Raw genomic sequence first — 23,584 nt, forward strand, 5'->3', positions numbered from 1 at the left:
GGCTGGGCCGAGGGCTTGGCCGATTGGCCAGCGACGAGACGGCTGCAGGCCGAGTCCGAACATCACTGTGTGTGTGTCTCTCGCACTAAAAGCGCGTCCCGTGGGAGTGCGAGAGAGACAGCGACTGTTCGGAATCAGTCCACCAGTTGTGTAACCGCTGACATGCGAGAAGGCCATCTCTCCCGGCGCTGTCGAGAGAGCCAGGAGGGACTTACTGACCGATAGGGTCATTTCTGAACTGGGGGAAGAGGTTCTTTGGTTTTAGTTTTTCGTCGTTCTTTTTTTTTGTGTGTGTGGGAATAAGACACGCGTTCGCGGCCCAAATCTGTTATTTTACAAGATTTATTAAATAAAAGTTTAACTATGTAATAACGAATACACAAAAAGAAGTCGCTACTGTACAACACATCTATATAAGTTATTCCATACAATAAATAATCATTCTCGTAACTACAGAGTTTGTTGGAAGGTACGATGACAGGAAGGCAGGTGAAACGTATGTACATTGTTGCAATGAGCAAAAGCAATAATACTTGGCGTCGATCGCGTTCCTTCGGACCTGGAACCGGTGTTTTCAACCGTGGCCCGGCTAAAGGTCAAAACTAGGACGATCGACGCTCGATTCTTTTTTGGCTGAAACGAACGTCACTGAGGCACTTTTCGACTGGAGAAGTGTACAGGAAATTCAACATTACACGATCAAGTAGCTTCATATTTGGTTTGAAAGGGAGGTTTGCAGGTTTTTGCTGGTTTGAAATTTATAACAATTTCGAACCCTACTCTACGCACGCGAAGACAAACTACGTTTTAAGTACAACGAGGTGCTGGGAATAAAATTGGAATGTGAGTGTCTCAAGAGAAATCTATGTTTAAAAACGAAGTCTATGATGCTAGATAGAGAATACTGTACTCTGCTCTCATAAATCGACAACATGAGAGTCAAAAGCAACTACAGCAAACACTAAAGGACAGTACTTGAACATATTAGTTTCAGAAAAACCGCTACAAGAACATACAAACGTCTTTCTAAGCTAACAACGGATTGACAATTTACGATGGAATTATGGCACAGAGAACATTTTTGTAAGTCACAACGCCCTCACTTTCAGCGACACGTTCTCGACGCGAAGAATGTGGGTCACAAAACTCGGTTCGGGTTTGTCTCTTAGAGCTGATATGTCGCATGATCAGTGTCCAAAATGAAGCGGTATTTACAGCGTACTCGATGCGCTATTTACAGACCACACAACTCTCTCTCTCTCTCTCCTCACTAAAAACAACGTCGCAACAATGTCCCAGTTCCTTATCTTACAAAACCTCTTGAATCATCATCATCATTCCCACCCAACTTTGAGCACAATCACTGTTCGTGGAGCGACGTCCCCGACGACGCGGTGCCTTCACTTGCAGGTGTGCACCTCGACGGTCTGCGTGCACATCTTGCACTCGACGTAGCAGCACCAGTGGAACTTGCAGTCGCACCGCTCCCGCACCGTCATCTTCTGCGTGTTGTAGCCGCGGCCGCAGCACATCAGGTTGCAGCCGTCCATGCCGTGCGAGGTGCGGTTGCAGTGGCGCCCCTGCGTGCCTGGAACCCAACGCCGCCGTCAACAACAACAACAACAACAACAAGGGCCCAAATGAAGGCGGTTCGCCGAGTTGGCCGTACCCAGCGAGCCGACGGTGAGGTCCCGGACGCAGTAGTTGGGCGACTCGTCCAGGTAGACGAGGTCGGAGGCGGTGGGGAGCGTGAAGCGCGGGTCGCGCAGCTGCAGGCGGCCCCTCCGGCTGGCGCGCACCTCCGTGGCGCTGTCGTACTTCTCCTTGATGTGGTCGCCTGGAACAGTGGAACAGTGGAATGGATCAAGCGTTGCACGTCGTCACGAGGAGCGGCCCCACGCTCCGGACCGCGCGGCCTCTTGGCGCGGCGTGGAGATGTGGAACTTCCCCCCGGCCGCCGCGGCGCCGCGCGCGCTCAGCCGGTGCTGCCATCTGGCGGCGGCGCGGCGCAACGCCACCGCGGCGAGACTCCGCGCGCTGGCCGCCGCGCGAGATTCAAACGAGCCGCGCTCGCGGGGCAGAAAAGCGGAACTACCCCACGCACACAGAGACTCGAGAGCAGAGGCTGGCGCCGTTTTCGAGTTTCGACCTCCGTGTCTCGTCAGGCATCGACGGGCACGAGGTATCGGTTGACGTCCAGCAGAAGCTCCCCGCCTGTGGCCGCTGTGGCCGGGCACGTCGGCCCCGGGCACGTCCACGTAACGCGGCAGCGGCCAGAAAGGGCTGGGGCTTGCCTTTGCTCTTTCTCCTCCTTTTGTCGCTGCCTGAAACTCTAGTCGCGCGGCGGCCCAGTCTTTGGCGCACCGCTCCGGTAGCGCCGTCGGTCAAGCGAGTCTCTCTCTCTCTCTCTGTCTCTCTCTCTCACCCTGGGGAAGGGCCGGATCAAGCGCAGGGCGGCCAGGGCGGCTGCCCGATGCACGTATGCTCATGCCTCCCTGGCCAATGCTCATGCTCGGTCAAGCCCGGCCGGCCCGGAGCGGCCCGGAGCGGCCCGGAGTCAACCGGACCCAGGGGATCGGGTGGCTGGCGCATCACAAAACAACAACAACAACAACATTGAGGGCGCCCACAGGAATGCGCGTGGCGTCGCAGTGGCGGCGTGGCGTGGCCCCAAAACGGACGCGAATCTCTCACCGCCGGGAAGCTGGGACGACCGCTGGGTGACGACACAAGGGGGCACATTGGGCAACAATGGGGCATTTGACTGTAACCAAACCCAAACCGGATCCTGAGGGGAATAGAGCAGAAGGTAATGCCGCCCAGAAAACTACTACTGTTTCCTCTCAACGCTGATTGGTCCACACAGAAGCCAACCGTTCGGGTGGTCCTCTCCGTGGATCCGGTTTGGTTGGAGTCAAATGCAGCACAATGCAGCCCAGCCTCTGCCTTCCTGCCTACCAGGCACTGGGCTGAAGTAGGCAACCCACCGCCGCATCGCCCGGCCGAACTGGCCTTTGATTGGCGCGCATAGCGGTCAAATGGGGCACCGGATGAAAAACCACTCATCAATATCAGCGCAATGTTAAAAGGGATGCAGACATCACAGCCAAAAGTGCCTGGTTCCTTCACGCCTGGCTAACCCTCGTGGTAAACATGATAAAGAAACTTAGAGTGGGCAATTCGCAGAGGAGTTCGTCACGTTGCTGACGCCGCCGCGTCCTGTAGGAGCGACAGTGACACTCCATTTCGTGATGGCGTTCTCTCTCTCTCTCTCTCTCTCTCTCTCTCTCTCTCTCTCTCTCTCTCTCTCTCTCTCTCTCTCTCTCTCCCGTGTGGCTTCGGCTTCACCGGAACTCGGCCGCCGGGACGCGCTGCCGTGTGGCGGTGCCGGCGGTGCATCGCTCCGATTGCTCCATGATTGATTTACGCGACGCGGGGAGAAGCGAATTCGGGAAAGGGGCGTAAGTAGGACGCGCATCACGCAATGATACAGGGGCGCACCGCACGCTCTCTCTCTCGCACACATACACACACACTCCCTCTCACTCTCACACTCAGGCGCGCGACCGTAAATCTCGCGCCGAGACGCAAATTTATTCCGCCAAAAGAATTGGGAGAATACAGGAAGGGCGGACCATATCGGGCATGGCGATGAAAGGAATGGGGAAGAGTCCACTCCTGCGTGTGGGCGTGGACGTAAGTGTGTGTGCGTGTGTGTGTGTGTGTGTGTGTGTGTCTACGAACACGTTTCTAACGTAAGTGTGAAAGGGCTCGCTACGCTGAGTGGTTCAGGACGCCGGCGCCAGCCCCCCACCCTCGGGTCATAACTCACAGTATTAGCCGTATTCCGACAGGCCGTCCAGATAGGTGGTGTATTCGCCAGACCCCTTGCCTCGCCGGCGCTCCTGTCCCGAACATGGACCTGCCGTCCGAACAAACACCTGGCCCTCCCTGTTGTCACGGATAGTTCAAGCTTACTGCCATGAAATTATGCATTCATCTCTCTTCCGCTTCGGCGCTCCGCCCCTTGCGGTTCGTGCCGGACAGGGCGAGTCCTCGGCGGCCTTGCCAGCACACCGTGGACGCCGTGGATGCGGGCGCGCGGCTGGACGGCCTGGCCTGCGGTCGCCAAGCACTCCATCAACGGCCTGCCCCTCCACCGCCTCCACGACGCGACGGCCTGTCTCCAGTGTATCTGAGAGATGTGCAGGTGCGACCGCCGCCATAGGCGGAATCCAGAGTGCGCTCGCGTTCGTTTGGCAGTCGTCCGGTCGGACTCCGTCCCGTGCACTGTGATTGGCCATCGTCCTGCTCTTCGCCGGGGGGCACCTACACCCTCTGGGAGTCGGACCGGAAGTGAGCGCCAGATTGGCCTCGTCGTGCTGGAGCGCCATTTCCGGATTTCCGGCCACCGCGCACGACCTGCAGGGGGTGCCGGATTTAGACCGGCGGCAGGACCGACGAATGGGCGCGCAACTATCATTTTGCCACTTTTGACAACGATTATTCATTTACAAAACGTGAAAATAAGTTCTTACCGATTTCCCTGAAGGAGGCAAGCTGCTGCCAGCACGTGATGAGCGAGCACGATCCCGACACGCCGTGGCACTTGCACGTCACGCTGGACTTCTTGATCACGGCCTGCGAAAGCAATCAGAAAGTGAGGTTAGGTAGGTTTAAAGTAAGGTTAATTCAGCTCAAGTATGGATAAGTTGGATCAGGTCGGGGCACTCGCAAAAAATGGCCACCAGAACTGGGAATAGAACCTATATGATTGATTCCCAAATGCAAGCGAACGCGCGCCCGGTTCGGTGCGCTCATTAATTTATTTTCGTCGGAAAGGAAAGACGTGGGAGGGGCGACTCGGGGCGACTCCCCCGCGTCTCGCCAGTCAATCGTTATGACAAATCGATCCGCCTAATAGAGACGTTCCCCGAGTCCAGCCGAACCGCATTAATGACGTCCATTGGATCCACCTCGAGGATCACACGCCGGCCGCGGCCGGGCCTCGGGCCGGGCCCGCGTCTACACTCTAAATGTAGGGTGCCCAGAAACTGGGTGCCTTTGTCGCCCGCCCCACTTTTTAGGGTGCCATGTCGCCCAGTTTCTGGGCACCCTACATTTAGAGTGTAGCTAGGTTCCAGTCCGTTACTGTTTCGGCCAAAAGAGGCTGCCCCAGCGGTTCTCAACCTTTCTCGGCTCGCGACCCCAAATTTGAAGCCAAAAATTTCCGCGACCCCCAGGAAAAATTTCGCGCCCCCCACGGGACCCCTCCTTTAACATGCCACGGCGTCTGATACGAGGCGGGCATTTTGCTCCCTCAACGGGCAACTGGTCTTTGGACCTTCCTTTAGCATGCCTTTGTTACGGAGTGCAATTATCAGTCTTAGTTTGGGAGCAGTATTGTCTCAAAGTTGGCCGAAACGCTCAGAAATGTCTATGAAAAATCGTGTTTTGGGCCGATTTTAAGCAGCCACTGCGTCTGATCCGAGGCGGGCATTTTGCTCCCTCAACGGGCAGTTGGTCTTTGGACCTTCCTTTAGCATGCCTCTGTTACGGAGTGCGATTATCAGTCTTATTTTGGGGAGCAGTATTGTCTCAAAGTTGGCCGAAACGGTCAGCAGTGTCTTTGAAAAATCGTTTTTTGGGCCGATTTTAAGCAGCCACTGCGTCTGATCCGGGGCGGGCATTTTGCTCCCTCAACGGGCAGTATGTCTTTGGACCTTCCTTTAGCATGCCTTTGTTACGGAGTGCAATTATCAGTCTTAGTTTGAGAGCAGTATTGTCTCAAAGTTGGCCGAAACGCTCAGAAATGTCTATGAAAAATCGTTTTTTGGGGCCCGATTTTAAGCAGCCACTGCGTCTGATCCGAGGCGGGCATTTTGCTCCCTCAACGGGCAGTTGGTCTTTGGACCTTCCTTTAGCATCCCTTTTGTTACGGAGTGCGATTATCAGTCTTAGTTTGGGAGCAGTATTGTCTCAAAGTCGATCAAAACGGTCGCAAGTGTCTTTGAAAAATCGTTGTGACTTTTTTGGTCAACTTTGAGACAATCGCCCCCAAAATAAGACTGATAATCGCACTCCGTAACAAGGCATGCTAAAGGAAGGTCCAAAGACCTTGCCCGTTGAGGGACAAAATGCCCGCCTGGATCAGACGCAGTGGCTGCTTAAAATCGGCCCAAAACCGATTTTTCATAGACATTTCTGAGCGTTTCGGCCAACTTTGAGACAATACTGCTCTCAAACTAAACTGATAATTGCACTCCGTAAAAAAGGGCATGCAAAAGGGAAAGGTCCAAAGACATACTGCCCTTGAGGGAGCAAAATGCCCGCCCGGATCAGACGCAGTGGCTGCTTAAAATGGGCCCAAAACACGATTTTTCAAAGACACTGCTGACCGTTTCGGCCAACTTTGAGACAATACTGCTCCCAAACTAAGACTGATAATCGCACTCCGTAACAGAGGCATGCTAAAGGAAGGTCCAAAGACCAACTGCCCGTTGAGGGAGCAAAATGCCCGCCTCGGATCAGACGCAGTGGCTGCTTAAAATGGGCCCCAAAAACACGATTTTTCATAGACATTTCTGAGCGTTTCGGCCAACTTTGAGACAATACTGCCCCAAACTAAGACTGAAAATTGCACTCCGTAACAAAGGCATGCTAAAGGAAGGTCCAAAGACCATTGCCCGTTGAGGGAGCAAAATGCCCGCCTCGGATCAGACGCAGTGGCTGCTTAAAATCGGCCTAAAACACGACCCCAGCATCGCCGCGACCCCTTAAAAAAATTTCGCGACCCCGCTTGGGGTCGCGACCCTAAGGTTGAGAACCACTGGGCTGCCCTCACAAACAACTAGAATTTTTTTTAAAAAGTTTTTGAAAAGTCAATATGTAAATTTAAAAGAATAAAAATGCCTAAAATTTTGAAAACAAAAATGAAAACAGGGGTGAATTATTTTATTTTGAAAGTCAGTTGATGGTAACGAAAAAATTCAAAATGCCCAGACGGTCAGCATAGACTCGAAGCGAGCCGCGTCGGCGTCCGCCCTGCCAGCCGGCGCTGCTGGGACCGCTGGAGCCCCGCTGGAGCCCCGCTGGAGCCCCGGGGCAGTTCGGGGAGCCTCGCACTGCTTTCATCTCCAGGGCTCGGCCCGGCCCCAGCCCCGGCCTTCGCCACGCCACTTCCACTGATTACAATTTTCCTCGAACTACACCAACGCAGCCGCCGCACCCCAGCAAGTTGGAAGCCCGTGCGTACACATCGCATCCCGCGGCGCGCGCTTTTCGTCCACTGACGCGAACCGTTCGGATCCCCCGTACCATCCTGCGTCTCTGTCGCACTCGCTGGGTTGGCAGCAGAGTGCCAGAGACAGTGCCGATGGGCGGCTGCGGTGCACCGGGCCGTCACTGCGGGCACCTCGCTTTTTGCTGCATTCGGCTTTACCTGCGCATTAATTGCACGCCGACTCATCAGAGTCGTAATGAGACGCAACTTTTGTTTCGAAGGACGACTCGGTGCAAGTTGCATTATTCATGCCCCCCCCCCTCCCCCAGACGGCTGCATTCCTTTTCTCATTAGGTGCCGTAACGCGCCACAAAGTGTATGAAGAAGAGACACGCGGCGGAGAGCAGAGAGAGAGAACGGAGATAGAAAGACACGCAGACAAAGAGAGAGAGAGAGAGAGAGAGAGAGAGAGAGAGACAGTCCTTTCCCCTGCGGGGCCCCTCGCGGTAATGGCATTAGATTCGGATTAGGCAGTGTAGGCGATGCCGCTGCGGCGCGCCGCGGTGCCACCCAGAACGGCCGGAGCAAGAAGACATCATTTTGATTGGTGGTGTCGACGGGCACGCCGAGGGCACGCCGACGACCCCGGGACCCTCTTCACACCTCGACGGCGGTGACGGCGGCGCGCGGGGCGACCCCCTCGAGGCGAGGAGGGCCGTCGCGGTGGTGGCGGGGCGGGGCGGGGCGGGGCGGGGCGCGGCGGGGGGGGGGGGGGTGGCCGCGGTGCGCCACCCGCCTCATCCATCACGCCGATCAACGGACATGCGTCCAAAGGGGTCCGCGCGGTCGACGGTCGGTTCGGTCTGGAGGGTCTGAGGGCATGCACCCCGTCGTCGTCCTCCTCCTACTCACCCTCCGGCCGGCCTCGTTGTTGTGGAGGTTCATGAGGGCCCGGGCCTGCTCCCGGCTGCCGCGCCGCAGCTTCCTCTCGCGCTCCCGGACGTCCACGAAGCCCTGGGTGAACCTGTGGGCAGACGAGCACCGTGAGGAAGAGGCAGACGTCGTTTCGAGCGCCTGGCCAGTCGGCAGCGCAACGGGTTGCCTACCGCCAACGCAGCCAGGCGCTACAGTGGCGGTACACCGCAGTGGGGCACTCACTTGTATCCGTACTCCAGGTTGTCTCCGCAGCCGCCCCAGATCCAGTCGCGGTGCAGGTCCCTGGGCCGGCCGGAGCGCGCGCAGCCGCACGAAGAGAGGTGGCCGTCGCGGCAGGACCGCGACACGGCGTGCGCCACGCCCGCCGCCGTCACGGCGTGCAGGTACGCCACCTCGCGACTCGCTGCGGGCAAAGCATCGCATTCATCCCCTGCACTCCGAGAGTCATCTCTCTCGCACTCACGGGTCGTTCCGCTAAGGTGCGAGAGAGACAGAGACGACACTCTGAATCAGTGCTGAGCGGCGAGCGTTACCAGCGCTACGCCTTAAGCAACTTCGTTCCGAAATTCAGATCTCTAATTTTGGAACCCCATGTTAGGGAACGCCCACCGCTGCCGACATATCGACACATTCATCATTTTTGGCGGCCGGCCCGCCACTGTGGGACCCACCGACTTTCATGACGCTGCTGAACAGGGTCTGGTCCAGCGCGGCGGCCGAGCAGTTCCAGCGGCGCTCCTTGAACTGGTGCTGGCACTCGGAGATGGCGGCGTGCGCGCCCCGGCCCACGGGCGCCATGTGGTCCTGGTACAGCTGGCACTGCTTGTCCTGGCCGGGGCTCAGGCCGGGCAGCCGCGCGCACAGCGGCGACGAGCCCACGGCGTGCACCTGCTGCGGCGACCGCCACACCTCCTGCTCGCTGGCCAGGCCCATCTTTCTGCAACACGAGGGACACATTTTGAGGTTAGGAATGGGAAATCAATTGCTCCGAACTCAGATCGGTTCTGTTTGGACTCTTCCGAGAATCTTAAAATATTCAGGTTTTGGGATTAACAGCGCAACCGATTTCTAAACAATATTTAATCAAGACCAAGTGACGACAAATGCAGATGGCCATTCAAAAAATGGAATTCGGATCTCGGAGACGCCATCCGAACGAACCCAACGCCAGCAACGTCTCATAAAACTGGTGGTCCAACACGTTGACTGCGACCACCACGTGCAGCCACGGCCACGTGTTAAAGCACACGGGATTCTAAAATGTACATAACCTCACAATCAACATGTTACGAGAAAATCCCGTCGCGCGGGAAGGAGAAGAAGAATAAGAAGCAGCAGAAGAAGGCGCGACGAGGAAGGGAAAGTAAGGAAAGAGAGGGTTTCATTAGGAGAAGATTAAAACCGAACAAGCAGCTCGCATTCACCGTGTTGGCCGAAATTTATGGGCCGGCCGGTAACTCATCATTGCACGGCTCGATCCACCCCGCCCCGCCCCGCCCCGCCCCGCCCGCGCCTACGCACCGCGTCACGATCCACCTGCCCAGGGTGCCCAGGGTCGACTCGGACTGGAGCGCAGCCTTGAACGCACCGCCACTTCGATACATCGATAGCATCAGATGCTTTTAACGAACGAGATTCGGAGCGTCCGGAGGGGGCGGGGCGGGGCGGGGCGGGTGAGTGCAAGGTGCGGCCGGCCAGCGGCTGCAGCGAGGTGCGAAAGCCGTCGGACGAAAAGGTGTTGCTGTAATGTTATTCCTGCTAATGTGCTGTTTTTTCGGAGTCAAGTGGCCGGCCGGGGTGATTGGCACTCCGTTCTGGCTGCTGCCGCTGCTAATCGTGAATATTTCTCCCGACTGCCCCGCCCGCTCCGCACCTGCCGGGGGGACCCTCGCTAAGCGGTCTGCCCGGCCACAGAGTGCACGACACGGTGAGATTAACCAGGCAAGGTTTTTATTTCAAATTATTTCACTCCAAGGGAGGAATTTGGCGCTCATTGCTGCTTCCTTGCAGTTTAAGAATTTCTTTTCCCTCAAAGAGCACAGTAAAGACAGCTACCGCGCCTTTGTCACCCCTCGGTGGCAACACGTGGCCACGCGACAACAACGCCGTGGAGAACGTTCTGTCCTGGCCACGACGACGGTGGGAAAGACTGCAGCAGCAGGGCCCGGAGTGGAAAACTTATAAATATTTACGCCTCTTTTCCCGCGCTGGGCCCGCCGGGTTGGTAGCCCTGGCAGCCCTTTCGGAGCGCGCACACCTATCCGCACCTCGTTAAGTGGCCGTCCGGTCTTCACCGCCACCGGGCTGCCACGACGACGCCACGCCCAGCAGCATCCCTCACTCATTCTCGTTTTCTGTGGAACCAGCGGCCAGCAGGCTGGCTCCGAACAGGGCTCGCCGTCTCTCTCGCACTCGAAGCGCGTCCCGGCCGCTTGGTCTAGCCTTTAGTGGTAATGGCAATGCGCGGTAGGCAACCCGAGGGCAGCCGCGTGTGGCGTGCGCGGAGTTGCCTACCGCCGCGGCGCCCGGCAGCGACAGCGTCAACAAGGCGTCTCGTCCCTCAGCCCGTCCTGTAAACTTAATTCCCTGACACAGTCGAATTCCGCACAAGCCAAGCTGCAACGAGTGCGAGAGAGACCGAGCGACTGTAATCACGGCGGCCCGCTCGACCGGCACGGCGGCGCCACCGAAAACGCCGCCACCGCGCGCATCCTCGCGCATCCTCGCCTCCCGGCTGACTTGAGATTCCAGTTTGGCGTGTCGAAAATCATAGGTGGCGTGGAGTCGACAAGCGGCGAATCTCGGCGGCGGTAATCTGAGCCGCCGCGCGCCACTCAGGCAGGCCCCGCCCAGCCGGACGGGTATCAGACCCTCCCCCCCCCCCCTCCTTTCCTCCGGCCCCGCCCCCTCCGGGCCCATCCGTGTAGTTTGGTGGCCGGCCGTTTGATTTGTGCTCGGTGCACTGAAAAATCAATTTACTCCGCGTCCATGAATCGTCCGAGATTGAGACCTCGTCGTTGTTGTTGGCTATGAGAGCGGCGTGGATGCGCGTGCATGCGGCCAGGGTTTTATTATCTCATTGTATTTTGTCTCGGCGGCGTGATTTAAGAAGGCGGTATGAGCCGGGGGATTTTAACGCTCGTTAAAGGAGAAGTTCGAGGAAGCGGATAGCAACGCGGGGGAGTCGAAGTCGAGCGGCGCGCCAAAAAAACAGGATGTGCTCCTTGAGAGATTCCCAGAATTGTTCGGCCACCCTTATCTGCATGGCCCGTTTTCCAAACGAAAAAGTCTCAAGAGCTGGCAAACAAAGACGTCATATCGTAACGGTGACGCGGTGGACCGCACTGTGGTGGTGTGACTCACGAGGGCCTATGGCACTGCCTGGCTGCCGCGAGATAGCTGATTGGAAGGAAGGGTGCCTGTGTTGACGCGCCTCCGCTCCGAGCGCACTCTACCGGCCCGCTTTATAAACCAGGTGGCGGCGCTCCTTCGGCAGACTGTCGCTAGACACCGGCAAAGAGGCATCATGGCGATCAACTGGCAGGTAGGTGTCGGCTTGGCACTCGCGGCACAGCTCGTTATGAAAAATAAGCTGCGTGGGCGTCAAAAAAATCGTCACAAAAACAAATATAAAAATTTTGAAAATTATGGCACAATTTTTCCCTTTGCTTGTCAATTTGACGGCTTATGAAATTGTTTGGTTCCCCAGACGAGCATGGTGGCGGCGTGTGGCCTGGTGCTGGCCGTGCTGGCCTGCAGCGCCCCGACGACGGCCATGTCCCTGGCGCCGGGCTTCTACTCCAACCTGACCGCCGTGCCGCTGGCCGGCGGCAAAGACCAGAGCGTCATCATCGGCAGCACCACCTGGCAGGACAGGTCAGTATCCTCATTGCGCAACCTGTCATCACGCCGTGTCAGAGAGTGAGTGTGTGTGTGTGTGTGTGTGTGTGAGAGAGTGTGTGCGCGCATGCTCAGTTGAACAAACACGTCGCGCGGGCCGGGCAGGCAAGGCCAGGGTTACAGTGTTAGCGCCCCACCTGTGGGCCGCGGCTGTGCCTCGTTATGCGTCCCCAACACCTCCAAGATCACGGCCCGCAAGTCGGGGACGGCCCGTAAACCCCGTGGGGGACTTTTGTTGTTGTTTCTAAAAGGCTGACGTTTTCCTGTTTTCGTTTGTCCAGGCTCCTGCTCACGGAGACGGCCTACAAGGAAAGTATCTGGATGGTGGTCCGCGACGCCGACATCGTGTACCCGAAGAAGAGCGAGGTCCCCTTCACCATTTCCTGCATCAAGGTACGCCAACGGCGACATTTTTGGGACCGCCGGCGGCGCCATTTGGACTTGTTTACATCGTTGATTCCCCTCCGCAGGTCCTCGACCAGCGCCAGGACGGCAAGAACGGCGTGGTCAAGGTGAAGCACGGCGGCATCGGCTACAAGAACGTCCTGCTGCGCTTCCACTCGCAGCGCGGCCACGGCCTCAACTACGTCGTGCAGATCTACGGACACTGAGCCCTCACCTCAACGAGGAAAGCTTTAAGGATCTGGCTAGCATTCGGGCACTCACTGATCAGTCGGCTGTGATATTTCACGAGGATTAAATGAAGGGATGATTCTGTCAAATATTTTGGCTTTTGTGCACTTCCCATCCCCATGTCCAGCAAGGCACATCCTGCCGCGCCACTCTCGCGCGCCTACACATACCAAGATGCAAATTACTCTCTCTCTCTCTCACACACACGCACAGAGGTCAGTGCGCATTACCAGCGCATTCTCGCAACAAATTGGGAATCATATCGCATCCGGACAGCCGTGCGTTTCTCACTGCCCGCGCCGACGCGGAGCCACTGACCGTCACGGTGACTCGCGACAAACAACAACAAGAACCCAGAGCAGGAAACAATAACAACAACAACTTCGAAGAGAGAAAAATGGAGAAAGCACGGTGACAAGGCAGCGGCGTCTTCAATCAGAGAAGCGCATGGCAGCCATAAAAAAGAAAGAAAGGGCAGATTCGAATGCTCTCGTTACTCTTGGTTCGAGTGGCGGACAGATAAGAGCACACACACACACACACACACACACACACACACGCTGATCAAAGGGCAGCGGGGCTTGAGGTGTGGGCGATAATTGGTGTACACAGTATCTGTGTCGGTGGCTTCGTGACACTGCCTTGATTAGGCAGGCGAGGGACTGAGGCGGCAACCGAAAGCCCTTTCAGGTGAACCGAAGAATCCAGAAGGGACTCTTGCGTTGCTGGCCGTCCAAAAATGCAGATCAACGAATCTTGTTTTGAAATAAATCTACTCCCAAACCGAGAAACCTTTTTTTTGGAAGTCAGGCCCTACTCGAAACTGGATCGTCCGAATCAAAATTTCCGGTGGATGGTGTAATCCTTCGTAATCCTTCAAGGGAACGCGCAAGCAAAGGGGTGCAAAGGCTAGGTTAGCGACGGGAACCGGTCTTCGAGCGGCCGTATTAACAACATCGATTTGTTGGAACTAATTTCAGCGTCAAAACAATTAAGATAAGGAGATGAAATGTCCTCTCCGGGCTGCGCAGTGCTGCCTGTGCCTTGGTGATCCATAAAGCCATCACCTGGGCGGGCTGGCCCTCACGCCAGCTCGAGCAAGCCAGAGCCAACGCGCCGATGTCTATCGCGTTCGCACGCGGAATTAATGCAGTGTGGGGTGCAGCAGGTAATCGTGTTTCGTTTTCATTAGTCACGTGGGCAGGGACAAGGAAAAACGACTGGGAGTGCAAAGTTCTGCACATCCCTCCGGTGCACCTGCGGAGTCCCCTGCCGGTACTTCCTAGCCGGGGCATACCCACTAATTCGGTCGCCAAGTTTCCTCCTAGCGTATCTTTGGCAGCTTAAGATGAGATGAAGACACCGTAAATACAATGGTCTGGAGGCATACTACAAAGGACATGAGTTACATGAGTTTTGTGGCTGGACGAAAAACTGCGCTAAGAGTCAACGGTAACTTCATTATGTGCTGTGCGAATTTTGACATGAATTTTCAATTGTGATAATGGTCCTGGTTCTTGGCCAATTCTTGGCATGAGTATTGTAGGTTGAGAACTTTTGTGCGAATGAAGTCTTGATCCCGTGTTATTACACACAGTATGAATCACTTTGCATGATAGCACGAAACTAAATCAGGCAAGAGGGAAAAGATAGTATGAGTCACATGTTGCAAGATAATATTCACTGCCCAAATTGTGGCTTAGTGATACGAACTTTGTCTGCTTTAATCTGTCTTCAGCGTGGAAGGTGAATCAAAAGTGAGACAAAATCGTTAGGCACCAAAATTTTTCTCAGCTCTTTTACGCTACTAGAAGTAGGGCGTAGTTCGGCAGTGTAACCGGAAAGCATGACTTAGATTTCTCACGATTTTCATTACTCCACTACAAACGCACTCGGAAACTTTTCGTGTTTCAAGAAGGCGGTGAAGCTGAAGGCACACTTTGAAAAACAGAAGAAGAGGGCAAAGCACCCTTTGGCAGCCAAGTGCTTGTGCCCATACCTCATCTCAAGCGATCTACTATCTGAATCTAGATTTCCAAACTTTGTTTTGCGCGTCAGTCGGTCTGATTGCCTCGGAGGTGCAAAATAGAAAGGCTCGAGTGTAGGGCTAGCTGCTGCCCCTTCACAGCACGTGGGGGGCCATGCTTGGGTTGGTGGCGCAGCGCTATCGCGTCGGAACGTGACGAGGTATATAGGCGGAGCAATGAGCGGTGGGCGGCAGAGCTCCTCCCTCGCTCATCCACGCCATGTCTGCCTCCCGCTTCGTACTCTTGGCGGCGCTGGCCGCCTGCTGCATCGCGGCCCACGCCGCCCTGGTCCCCGTCAAGCAGGACGCCTTCCAGACCGTCGGCACGTGCAAGGACAGCGACGTGTGAGTAATAGCAATTGCACCTCACCAAAAGGCTGTGCAAGTTCCTCTTAGATCCTATGGAAAAGTAACAAAGCACTAGCACGTTTGCAAGTGAAAGCCTAAGAAACAAACGTAATTAATTTTCTACTTCGGGAAACGATTTGCCACAGCAAATAGCTTCTGAAATATAGCAAATTAGCTAAAGTACTCTTTACGCAGACTCGTAGTTATTTTTGTATCACTTGAGTAGTATAAAAACCCCATTGTTACCATCTTTTTCCGATTTCTCTCCTCCAGTTCACAGTAGTTTGATAATAGATGTGAGAAATTGTTTGAAATCGCTGTTGGGTCCCACAGGCTGCTGCACGCTGAGACGGTGTGGAAGTCCGCCAAGTGGTTGCAGATCCGCCACCAGCTCGTGTCGTACCCCGCCGACCAGACCGAAGAGCCCGCCGGCGTCATCAGCTGCGTGCAGCTCGCGGCCCAGAAGAACACCAACATCGGCTCGGCCGTCCTGCAGTCCGGCGGCCCCGGGCAGCGCGCCGCCACCATCATGGTCAAGTCGGAGCGCGGCCACAGTGTAGGCTGGAACGTGCTCATCTTCGGCAGCAAAGAATAAACTAGTTGTTACCCTCCCATGACTCACCGTGATATTTTGTATATATTTTATAAAAAAAATAAACGCAAGTTTCTTGATCTCAATTTGTTTGTCGGAATGGATAAACTCCTTAACATACATTATCTACCCTACAAGATTGCGCATATTTCACATGTAACATTATAACAAGCGTTTCGTGCATATGCACTTAGGTGCACAGTTTGTATTATGTGCCTCAAGGGCCACAAGACGTCACGACGCCTGATTCTGATAGGAGAGTCTTTTCTGGTCTTCTTATCTTTCGAGTGTGACGTACCTTAACAGAGTCTCTCTCACTGTGACGTATGCCATGCAGCCAGCAGCTGTGGCTGAGACGAGCATCATACGATGTCTTTAAGACACCCGAAAATTGTAATTGACACACAAAAAGGTACAAACAGGAAGTAAAGAATTCTTTTTGGTTTCTACATTTTGCTGCGACACTGACCGCATTCTGCGGTTTTCACCTGCAGCAAGCTGATAAGAAAGACCCTTATTAACACTGAGAATGAAAAAGTCATGATCAATACCCAACTTTGGGCGAGATATACTTTACCACCCAAATTTGGGTGAGGATTGTTTCCTCGCCCAAATTTGGACGAGGAAGGGTGTATCAGCTACCTACATGGCTCCATAGTATTATGACCAAAATTTGGGTGAGAAAACCTTCTTCACCCAAATTTGGGTGATAAAGAATTCCTCGCCCAAAATTTTAGTCATGATTTTGACTCTTTCATTCTCAGTGTTAAGTCCAAATCTTGGCAAAACTAGTGTACAGCTCCCCTGTTAGGTCTCTGTGTAAACACTCTTCGGAGTAAAGTACTTGAGAAAATGGCTATTGCGCTTGCTCCCGTCTGGGCGCAACAACGTCTCCGGAAATGAAACAGAACGGTAGATAAGCCTTGAATCTCCAAGAATCGGCAACAGGAAGGAGCTAGACTTCGTACGTGCCTTGATAAGAGCGGCGATGATGGTTTTGTAATGGCAGAACCAACTTGAAGCCTCAAGAGTCGCGGAAAACGACTGAAGTCTTTGCATCCGCTTGAACCTCCGTAGCAACTAGCAGACCCTCTCTCCCCCCGAGCGGTGCACACTACTTGCTCTAAGGCCTTCCCTCTTCTAAAAATTTCCATCCCCAACGCCCTCTAGAACCCTGCTTCTGCGAGGCGCAGGGCAGCCAATCTCGCCGCGCGGAGTGCGCGGGAAATAATTCCCGCGGTGGCTCCCTGTGCGCAGCAGCCGATGCATCATGGCAAAAGGACGCACGCGGTTTCGAACCAGACAAGCGATAAATAACGCCTTCTTTATGCGGCAGCCCCGCGTAGTCAAACGTTCGTTCAGGGAGCGTGGCGGGGCGTGGTGCAGGGCCTACACGGTGTGCTCCGGGCGCGGAGCGGAAAAGGAGGTCGAATATACGCGCGGCGCGCATTCGCATGTAGACCTCATTGATTTCGAGAAACGCGTCGGGGCGAGAAATGATTACGGACGGAAAGCTTTCCCGGCCTTCCGTTTCGGCTGCGCGCGCTGGAATTCGAAACGACGTGCGTGAAGGCAGCGGACGCCTTGCGAGACAATGTTGCCAACCTGGCGAGCGCGGCCGTTGGCACCACTGGAGTGCTTCGCCACCTACGTGCAAATGGGTCATTTGGAGTCCAGGACGCGCGGTGTTGGCGCTCCTGGGGGATTTCGATCCCTGCGTCTTCGTGGCATCCGGGATGGCGTAGCTCGTGGATAGGGAGCACGAAGGATGGGGGTGTTTGGGTCAAGAGTTTTAGGCAGAGGAAGCGCTTTCGGAAACACGCCTGGCAACCTGCAGAGCCAAGTGTTCCGAGAGGAGCCGACCGGCATAGGCACTTCGGCGGTGACGCTTTGCGGTGCCGAGCCTCTTCGCACCAGACCTGACACGTCATGGGACGCGAGGTGGGGACCGATAGCGAGCAGTGATATAGGCGGAGCGTCCCGAAGAGGAGCCAGTGTCCCACACATCGCCCAACCATGTTCGCCCGTGCCGTCGCCCTCCTCGCCCTGGTGGCCTGCTGCGCCGCGGCCAGCCTGCCCGAGACCAAGGACCCCAAGGACCTCGCGCTCGGTTTCCATGAAGGCGACGAGCTGGCCCGAGAGCAGCGCTCCGTTCAAGACTTCCTTAAGACTTTGGGCCCCAGCCCCGCAGCCCTCAAGGGCAGCAAAGACCAGAGCTTTAACATCGGTGGACTTTACCAATATGACAGGTAAGGCAACTTTTGGTATCAAAGCAAATACTCGGAAAGGCCAAGGGACAAGCCACAGTCAGCATATTTTTTTTTTAAAGTGTCTAATGAAATCAATTGAGTGGCTTTCAGGTTTCGTGAAAAGTATAGTATTTTAGCAACAGAAAACAATAATGAAAGCACAAATTATTTTCCTAGGCAACTGCAGACCAGCACGGTGTACAAGTCGCGCAGCTTCCTGAGCGTCAACACAAAGGAGCTGTCCCTCTCCGGGCCCTACATCATCCACTGCATCCAGGTCGTGGACCTGAAGAAGGACGGCATGAACGCCGCGGTGACGGTGCAGAGGGGCGGCATCGGCCAGAGGCAGGTGACCCTGAAGTTCAAGAGCCGGCGCGGCGAGGACATCAACTACATGGTCATCTTCTGGGGACAGTGAGCGCAACCGCTGTTATCACCAAGTCCTGATTTGTTCTGCCTTGGAAATGATGAAATAAAAACTTGTTTACGCAAGCAAAATGTTGAATTGAAAAACAACACCACCTTGAACATCACTTAAAAACAGTATTTTCGATGGATTCACATGAATATTGAACGCAGTTTATCACCTTTAACAGAACGCGCAAACGATTGTACAAAAATAATTTTGTGAATAAAGGAGTAGATTTGCACAAGAAAAGAAGACCCAGAACACTGAAAGTATTTAGCCATCCAAGATGATTATGATGTGAAACACGACCAAAACCACGAACTCGCGTCGCATTTACCAGAAAGAAGTTATTCCGTTAGTTTGAAGGTTGTGACAGAAAAGGCGCGAGAGTTCCGAGTTAGTGGAAAATTCAGAAGTCACTCTAGGACGCTATCTATGACTCAGGGCGAGCCCGCCGCTGTGATAGCAGCGGATGTAAAGCCCGCCGTCTGGGTCCCGGGATACACTCCGCCAGCATCAGGGCCGCCAGCGTGCCAGCGTCAACAACATGGCTCGTGTGCTACTCGTCGTCTGCCTGGTCCTGGCTGCGTTGTGCTTCACCAGCAGCCAGCACCTCGACAGTAGCTCCAACGACGCGCAGGCCAAGAAGAAGGTACATCAGATCGAGAACGCAGCCCTTGACCCGTCTCCTTCCCACTTAGGTGAGGCCCAACCGAAGCAGAAGCGGTCCCCGCAGGGCTGGGGCTACACGACGAGCAGGTACCCCACTTCAAGTAGCACGACCCCAAGGTGGCCCACTACGAGGAGGCCAAGTACGACCCCAGGCTGGCCCACCACGAGGAGGCCAACTACGACCCCAAGGTGGCCCACTACCACGAAAAGCAGCAAGGATCAGAGCTTCGTCATCGGCGGGCTGTACCAGAATGACAGGTGGGGCAAAAATATTCATACGATCAATCAAAATGTGTCCATGTGCTAGCATAGTTAGGAAAAACGATTGCATTTCCAGGCAACTAGAACGCGAGACAGTGTACAAGTCGAGCACCTTCTTGAGCGTCAACACGAAAGAGCTGTCTTACTCCGGCGCCGCCACCATCCACTGCATCCAGGTCGTGGACCTGCAGATCAACGGCAAGAACGCCGCGGTGAAGGTGCAGAGCGGCGGCGTCGGCCAGAGGCGGGTGAACCTGAAGTTCAAGAGCCAGCGTGGCGAGAAGATCAACTACCTGGTCATCATTTGGGGACAGTAGGCGCAGAGGCTGTTACCTCCAGATTCTAATTTCTCTATCGGGAGAGATTTTGTTCTGCCAAAAAAAAACGATGAAATACAAATGTTTTACAAATTTTGAGTATATGATAATGTCATGCTTAAGAAATCATCAAAAGAATACGCCCCCCCACCCCCGTCGAAGGGAGTCCGTTTTCCCGCCTTGGATAAATGTTCGCCAAAAATCAGCCCGGAACACGATTTCCACACATTTGTCGGCGTCGACCAACTCTAATAGCGTACTGCTTCCAAACCAAGGTCAGGAAATTGCACTCTGTTTGCTTTATTGGACGATGCAAAATAGACAAGTAGCGTGACGTTGTTGTCGAATGGCGTGAGCAGTTAGTGACGTCACATTGCGCCGTCACTGCTGCTCTCAAATGATCCACACCTGCGAATTTGGAGAGCGCACTCTAGATCGGCTCCGCCGGTGATCTGAATGAGCCTACCCCCTGTCCCCGCCTCCCGCGACTGCGATAGTGGATAGCGGCCGGCCCGATATAAGCCCCGTTGGGCGAGGACTCCGACACAGTCACAGCAACGCCTGCTCAGCACCGCCATGGCTCGCTCCCTGCTCGCCCTCCTCGCCTGCCTGGCGCTGGCCGCGCCCTGCCTCACCAGTGTCGTCGACAATGACGTCTCCAACGACATCTCCAAGGACGTCGTCGAGAAGGTCCCCTCCGAGGCGGCGCCCCTGGTCTTCCTGGTGGACGACGACGCACCCGCCGTCGACAACGCCCTCCTGAAGCAGAAGGAGTCGGCTCTCGGCTGGGGCTACACCACCCCGAGGTACCCCACCCCGAGGTACCCCACCAGCAGGAGGCCCAGCACCAGCAGGAGGCCCTGGCCCACCATCAGGGGCGGCTGGGACCAGAGCTTCAACATCGGCGGAGTGTACCCCTATGACAGGTGAGTCAAGGAACGAAAACGCGACGATTGAACAGCTTTTCGGCACGTTCGCCTGGACGGGAACGTGGGGCAGCCCGGGGGGCATCCCTGTGCCGCTACACCACAGATAAGATGGGGATTATCGCCGCCAGTGCAGTGAACGGCAGTACTGTACCGCCTGATAACTCATCACCCCAAAAAAGAGTAAACAAACCTGCAAACTTGACACGGTTTCTTAGAACTTCATCTTTCGGTAGAATGGCGAAATGAATTAAGCGTAACTTAAAATGAATTATAGTGTAAATTCTGTGACTCTGCGTGACACTCTTTCTAAACTGCCTCTTGCTCCAGGCAACTGTCCCAGACCCCCGTCTACAAGAGGGCCACCGCCTACGTCAACTCGCTGGACTTCAAGTACACCGACCCGGCCCGGCGCGCCATCCACTGCATCCAGGTCGTGGACATGCAGAAGAACGGAAGGAACGCCGCGGTGACCCTGCAGAGCGGCGGCATCGGCCAGAGCTACTTCAACATGAGGTTCCAGAGCCAGCGCGGCGAGAACATCAACTACCTCGTCATCGTCTGGGGCCAGTGATCTCGAAAATAAAGCTCGCATCCACGCACTCTATATTTATTTATTTTAAATCAACTATTTTACAAAAATGTGTCGCTCTCTTTATAAGACTGAATTCCTGGTGTAAGGACATACATCTCGAATAAAATGGCATGACAGCTACCGCGTCACAGCGAAATTCCGTTGTTGTTAATTTATTTTGAACGAGGATCTTGCCGAGGGAGTTCCAAGAGGCGCGCTGCTGAAGGCGTCAGTCACTAAGAGGCGAAAATAAAAGACCGGGTTCTCGGAACGTCAAGCTTACGTGGACTGATAAGATTACGTGCCTAATGTGTTTACTTCCGTTTGCAAGCATAGATGAGGACTTGATTACTTTGCAAGTGTTATCAAATTTCCAATCAATATGCGATATCAATCGGAGCGGTGATTTTCGGGCGGAAGTGACAAGACAGATTGGATTGATGGACCTCGAAGTTTTGTCAAAGCGGCTCCACTCGAAAAAAGGGGCAATCCACCGTATTCCATTTTGAATAATTGAAAACGAAAACAGCTCAATTCACAGTGGGGGCGTCCCCACGCCGGCCACGGGGAAGGCAGGCAAATCAGATTCTAATCTTCGGCCGGCGTAATGAAAGGGTCCAATCGACACTTTGGGCGACCCTCGCCTCCCTGTGGCCTCACACTGAATAATAGAGCCACTGCCGCACCCCCACTGCTGGCTCCTTTTCTCTCGCACGCACCGGGTGCGCCGCAGGGGTGCGAGAGGGACGGGGCGACAGTGTTCGGAGTGCCGCCACCTTTATCACGGCCAGCTCCATCACCCTCGCCGTCATCGAGGTCGTCGAGGCGCTGACCGGCCGGCTCCTGTTCTCACTGGTTCCCACAAACCAGCCGAGCCGTGCTCCGTCGCTCTGTCTCCCTCGCACCCCATCGGAGTGCCGCATGCGTGCGGGAGAGACCGAGCGAGAGGGCCGCCGCCATTGAAACGCGCTGCCGGCTGCCCGGCCCTCCCCCCGTCCCAAAGGGCCAAAGGGCGCCGGCTTTCAATGGGCTTTCAGAGGGCCGGCCGCCGCCGCTTCGGGGTTCGGCCCGAAATTTCAATCTTGCCGAAGGGGCGGGGCGGCGACGCGCACCACGACGACACCACGCCGAAGACGTCGGCAGCGGTCGGCGCGCGTCCAGCGTGCGACAAGGCGGTCACGGTGTTGCGACGCAGAGACCTGAACGCCAGAGGGACACTAGGGCGCCTGCCCGGGTCATGACCCCGTCGCATCGGGCCGGCAATTCGGCTCACCTTTTTTTGTGGTTTCGTTCGGTGTGCTTTGGGGGGAACATGACAGCAGGTGGGTCGGGGAAGGGTTCCCAGGCCACTGCACGCCAGGACGCTGCGTGGCCGCGGCGGGCCCCAGCCCCAGGTACCCGTCCCGCAGTCCGGCGTGCCAGCGTCCACCGGGCGCGGCGTAATCCTTGTTAATCTTAATTAATAGGCCCGCCTGCTCCAGGTGACAACCCCGGCCGCTGCCGCCGCTGCCTGTCCTGCTGAAGGAGGCTCGGTCTTTGACGCCGCACCAGCCATCGTGTTTGTTCTTTCACAAGTGCAGCCGGAAAGCATTAAAGAAGACACGCACACAAGAAAGAAAAAGAAAAATCGAGGTGGGACATTTTCAGCGGCGACGCTACCGTAAATTTCTCATACGCCGAGATCTTTGTCGCGAGCACCCTGTTGTTGTTGCTGCTGCTTCCTGCTCAAATCGCGCCGCACCTCGCAGGAAAGCGGAAAGAAAAACAACAACAACAAGTGTGAAAGCAAAAGCGAGTGGGCACAGCAGCAGTGCTGGCGGTCGCAGAACAATAACATGACTGCGAATAACGAGTGGCGTAAATCACTATCGGCACTATCGCCCTGCGGATAATGAGTCGAGTACCGCCTTGCAGCCCAGCCAGCGTATACTGGTACGACAAGAATGGGCAGCGCATCCACTGTAAGCACTACACGAGCAAAAGGCGAACCTTTATAAATGGATCCTCCGGTGGCATTTCTCTTCATTACCCAGTGCAGTGGCGTGCCCTTCGACTCGGCCTACCCGGGTAGCACTTGCCCAAACACGTGTCAGCGGACTCCCACCGCCAGCAGACCGATTCCGAGAGTCTTTTCCGTCGCTCTGTCTCTCCCGCACCTGTACGGAACAAGTGCGAGAGGAGAGACAGAGCGACGACAACGACTCTCGGAATCCGTCAACTGGTGCACGTCCTCGTCGTTGTCGATCGGGCTCCATTTTTCAGCAGACGAAGAGCGATTCCGAACAGATGACTGCGTCTCTCTGTCTCTCTGTCTCTCTCTCTCTCTCTCTCTCTCTCTCTCTCTCTCTCCCTCTGTGAGTGCGAGAGAGACAGAGCGCCGAAGCCTGCTGCACGCCGTGTAATTGATTCGTACGCGTGGTGTAATGTCGTGACCGCACGCGGGGCAGGTGCAGCGTGTGCGTCTGTCTGTCTGTCTGTCTGTCTGTCTGTCTGTCTGTCTGTCTGTCTGTCTGTCTGCG

The 23,584-nt window shown here is 55.4% G+C and overlaps 6 protein-coding genes across 6 annotated transcripts in view; 5 read left to right on the forward strand and 1 right to left on the reverse strand.

Annotated features, from left to right (window-relative positions):
* Positions 1-394: 394 nt before the first annotated feature.
* LOC117642187 (protein Wnt-5b-like) overlaps positions 395-23,584 on the reverse strand; it is a 40,109-nt gene continuing 16,919 nt past the window's right edge. Inside the window, exons 2-7 of the mRNA XM_034380123.1 lie at positions 8,830-9,095; positions 8,381-8,561; positions 8,135-8,246; positions 4,539-4,641; positions 1,670-1,837; positions 395-1,588 (exon numbers count right to left, since the gene is read on the reverse strand). Of these exons, the coding sequence (XP_034236014.1) occupies positions 1,401-1,588; positions 1,670-1,837; positions 4,539-4,641; positions 8,135-8,246; positions 8,381-8,561; positions 8,830-9,091 (1,014 nt within the window). The 5' untranslated portion in view covers positions 9,092-9,095 and the 3' untranslated portion in view covers positions 395-1,400. The remainder of the gene's footprint in view (positions 1,589-1,669; positions 1,838-4,538; positions 4,642-8,134; positions 8,247-8,380; positions 8,562-8,829; positions 9,096-23,584) is intronic.
* On the forward strand, positions 11,544-12,782 carry LOC117642191 (probable salivary secreted peptide). Its single transcript, XM_034380127.1, has 4 exons — positions 11,544-11,702; positions 11,868-12,034; positions 12,340-12,451; positions 12,529-12,782. The coding sequence occupies exons 1-4, from the start codon at positions 11,685-11,687 to the stop codon at positions 12,667-12,669; spliced, it is 438 nt and encodes a 145-aa protein (XP_034236018.1). The 5' UTR covers positions 11,544-11,684; the 3' UTR covers positions 12,670-12,782.
* On the forward strand, positions 14,902-15,743 carry LOC117642192. The gene is made up of 2 exons (XM_034380128.1): positions 14,902-15,062; positions 15,399-15,743. Exons 1-2 carry the CDS (start codon positions 14,938-14,940, stop codon positions 15,658-15,660), a joined length of 387 nt encoding a protein of 128 aa, XP_034236019.1. The 5' UTR covers positions 14,902-14,937; the 3' UTR covers positions 15,661-15,743.
* Positions 17,637-18,404, forward strand: LOC117642190. Its single transcript, XM_034380126.1, has 2 exons — positions 17,637-17,906; positions 18,084-18,404. The coding sequence occupies exons 1-2, from the start codon at positions 17,674-17,676 to the stop codon at positions 18,322-18,324; spliced, it is 474 nt and encodes a 157-aa protein (XP_034236017.1). The 5' UTR covers positions 17,637-17,673; the 3' UTR covers positions 18,325-18,404.
* Positions 18,789-19,667, forward strand: LOC117642188. Its single transcript, XM_034380124.1, has 2 exons — positions 18,789-19,245; positions 19,325-19,667. The coding sequence occupies exons 1-2, from the start codon at positions 18,863-18,865 to the stop codon at positions 19,563-19,565; spliced, it is 624 nt and encodes a 207-aa protein (XP_034236015.1). The 5' UTR covers positions 18,789-18,862; the 3' UTR covers positions 19,566-19,667.
* On the forward strand, positions 20,092-21,098 carry LOC117642189. The gene is made up of 2 exons (XM_034380125.1): positions 20,092-20,491; positions 20,822-21,098. Exons 1-2 carry the CDS (start codon positions 20,142-20,144, stop codon positions 21,063-21,065), a joined length of 594 nt encoding a protein of 197 aa, XP_034236016.1. The 5' UTR covers positions 20,092-20,141; the 3' UTR covers positions 21,066-21,098.

The sequence above is a fragment of the Thrips palmi genome, unplaced genomic scaffold (assembly GCF_012932325.1).
Source record: "Thrips palmi isolate BJ-2018 unplaced genomic scaffold, TpBJ-2018v1 HiC_scaffold_16, whole genome shotgun sequence".
Lineage (NCBI taxonomy): Eukaryota > Metazoa > Arthropoda > Insecta > Thysanoptera > Thripidae > Thrips > Thrips palmi.

Excerpts from the sequence above, each read along its gene's own strand:
- LOC117642191 (XM_034380127.1), top strand. Across the intron at positions 12,035-12,339 it reads AGCACCACCTGGCAGGACAG|GCTCCTGCTCACGGAGACGG; the intron begins GTCAGTATCCTC and ends TCGTTTGTCCAG. Across the intron at positions 12,452-12,528 it reads TCACCATTTCCTGCATCAAG|GTCCTCGACCAGCGCCAGGA; the intron begins GTACGCCAACGG and ends TCCCCTCCGCAG.
- LOC117642192 (XM_034380128.1), top strand. The coding sequence starts at position 14,938 with ATGTCTGCCTCCCGCTTCGTACTCTTGGCGGCGCTGGCCGCCTGCTGC. Across the intron at positions 15,063-15,398 it reads ACGTGCAAGGACAGCGACGT|GCTGCTGCACGCTGAGACGG; the intron begins GTGAGTAATAGC and ends TGGGTCCCACAG.
- LOC117642190 (XM_034380126.1), top strand. The coding sequence starts at position 17,674 with ATGTTCGCCCGTGCCGTCGCCCTCCTCGCCCTGGTGGCCTGCTGCGCC. Across the intron at positions 17,907-18,083 it reads GGACTTTACCAATATGACAG|GCAACTGCAGACCAGCACGG; the intron begins GTAAGGCAACTT and ends TTATTTTCCTAG.
- LOC117642189 (XM_034380125.1), top strand. The coding sequence starts at position 20,142 with ATGGCTCGCTCCCTGCTCGCCCTCCTCGCCTGCCTGGCGCTGGCCGCG. Across the intron at positions 20,492-20,821 it reads GGAGTGTACCCCTATGACAG|GCAACTGTCCCAGACCCCCG; the intron begins GTGAGTCAAGGA and ends CTCTTGCTCCAG.
- LOC117642188 (XM_034380124.1), top strand. The coding sequence starts at position 18,863 with ATGGCTCGTGTGCTACTCGTCGTCTGCCTGGTCCTGGCTGCGTTGTGC. Across the intron at positions 19,246-19,324 it reads GGGCTGTACCAGAATGACAG|GCAACTAGAACGCGAGACAG; the intron begins GTGGGGCAAAAA and ends TTGCATTTCCAG.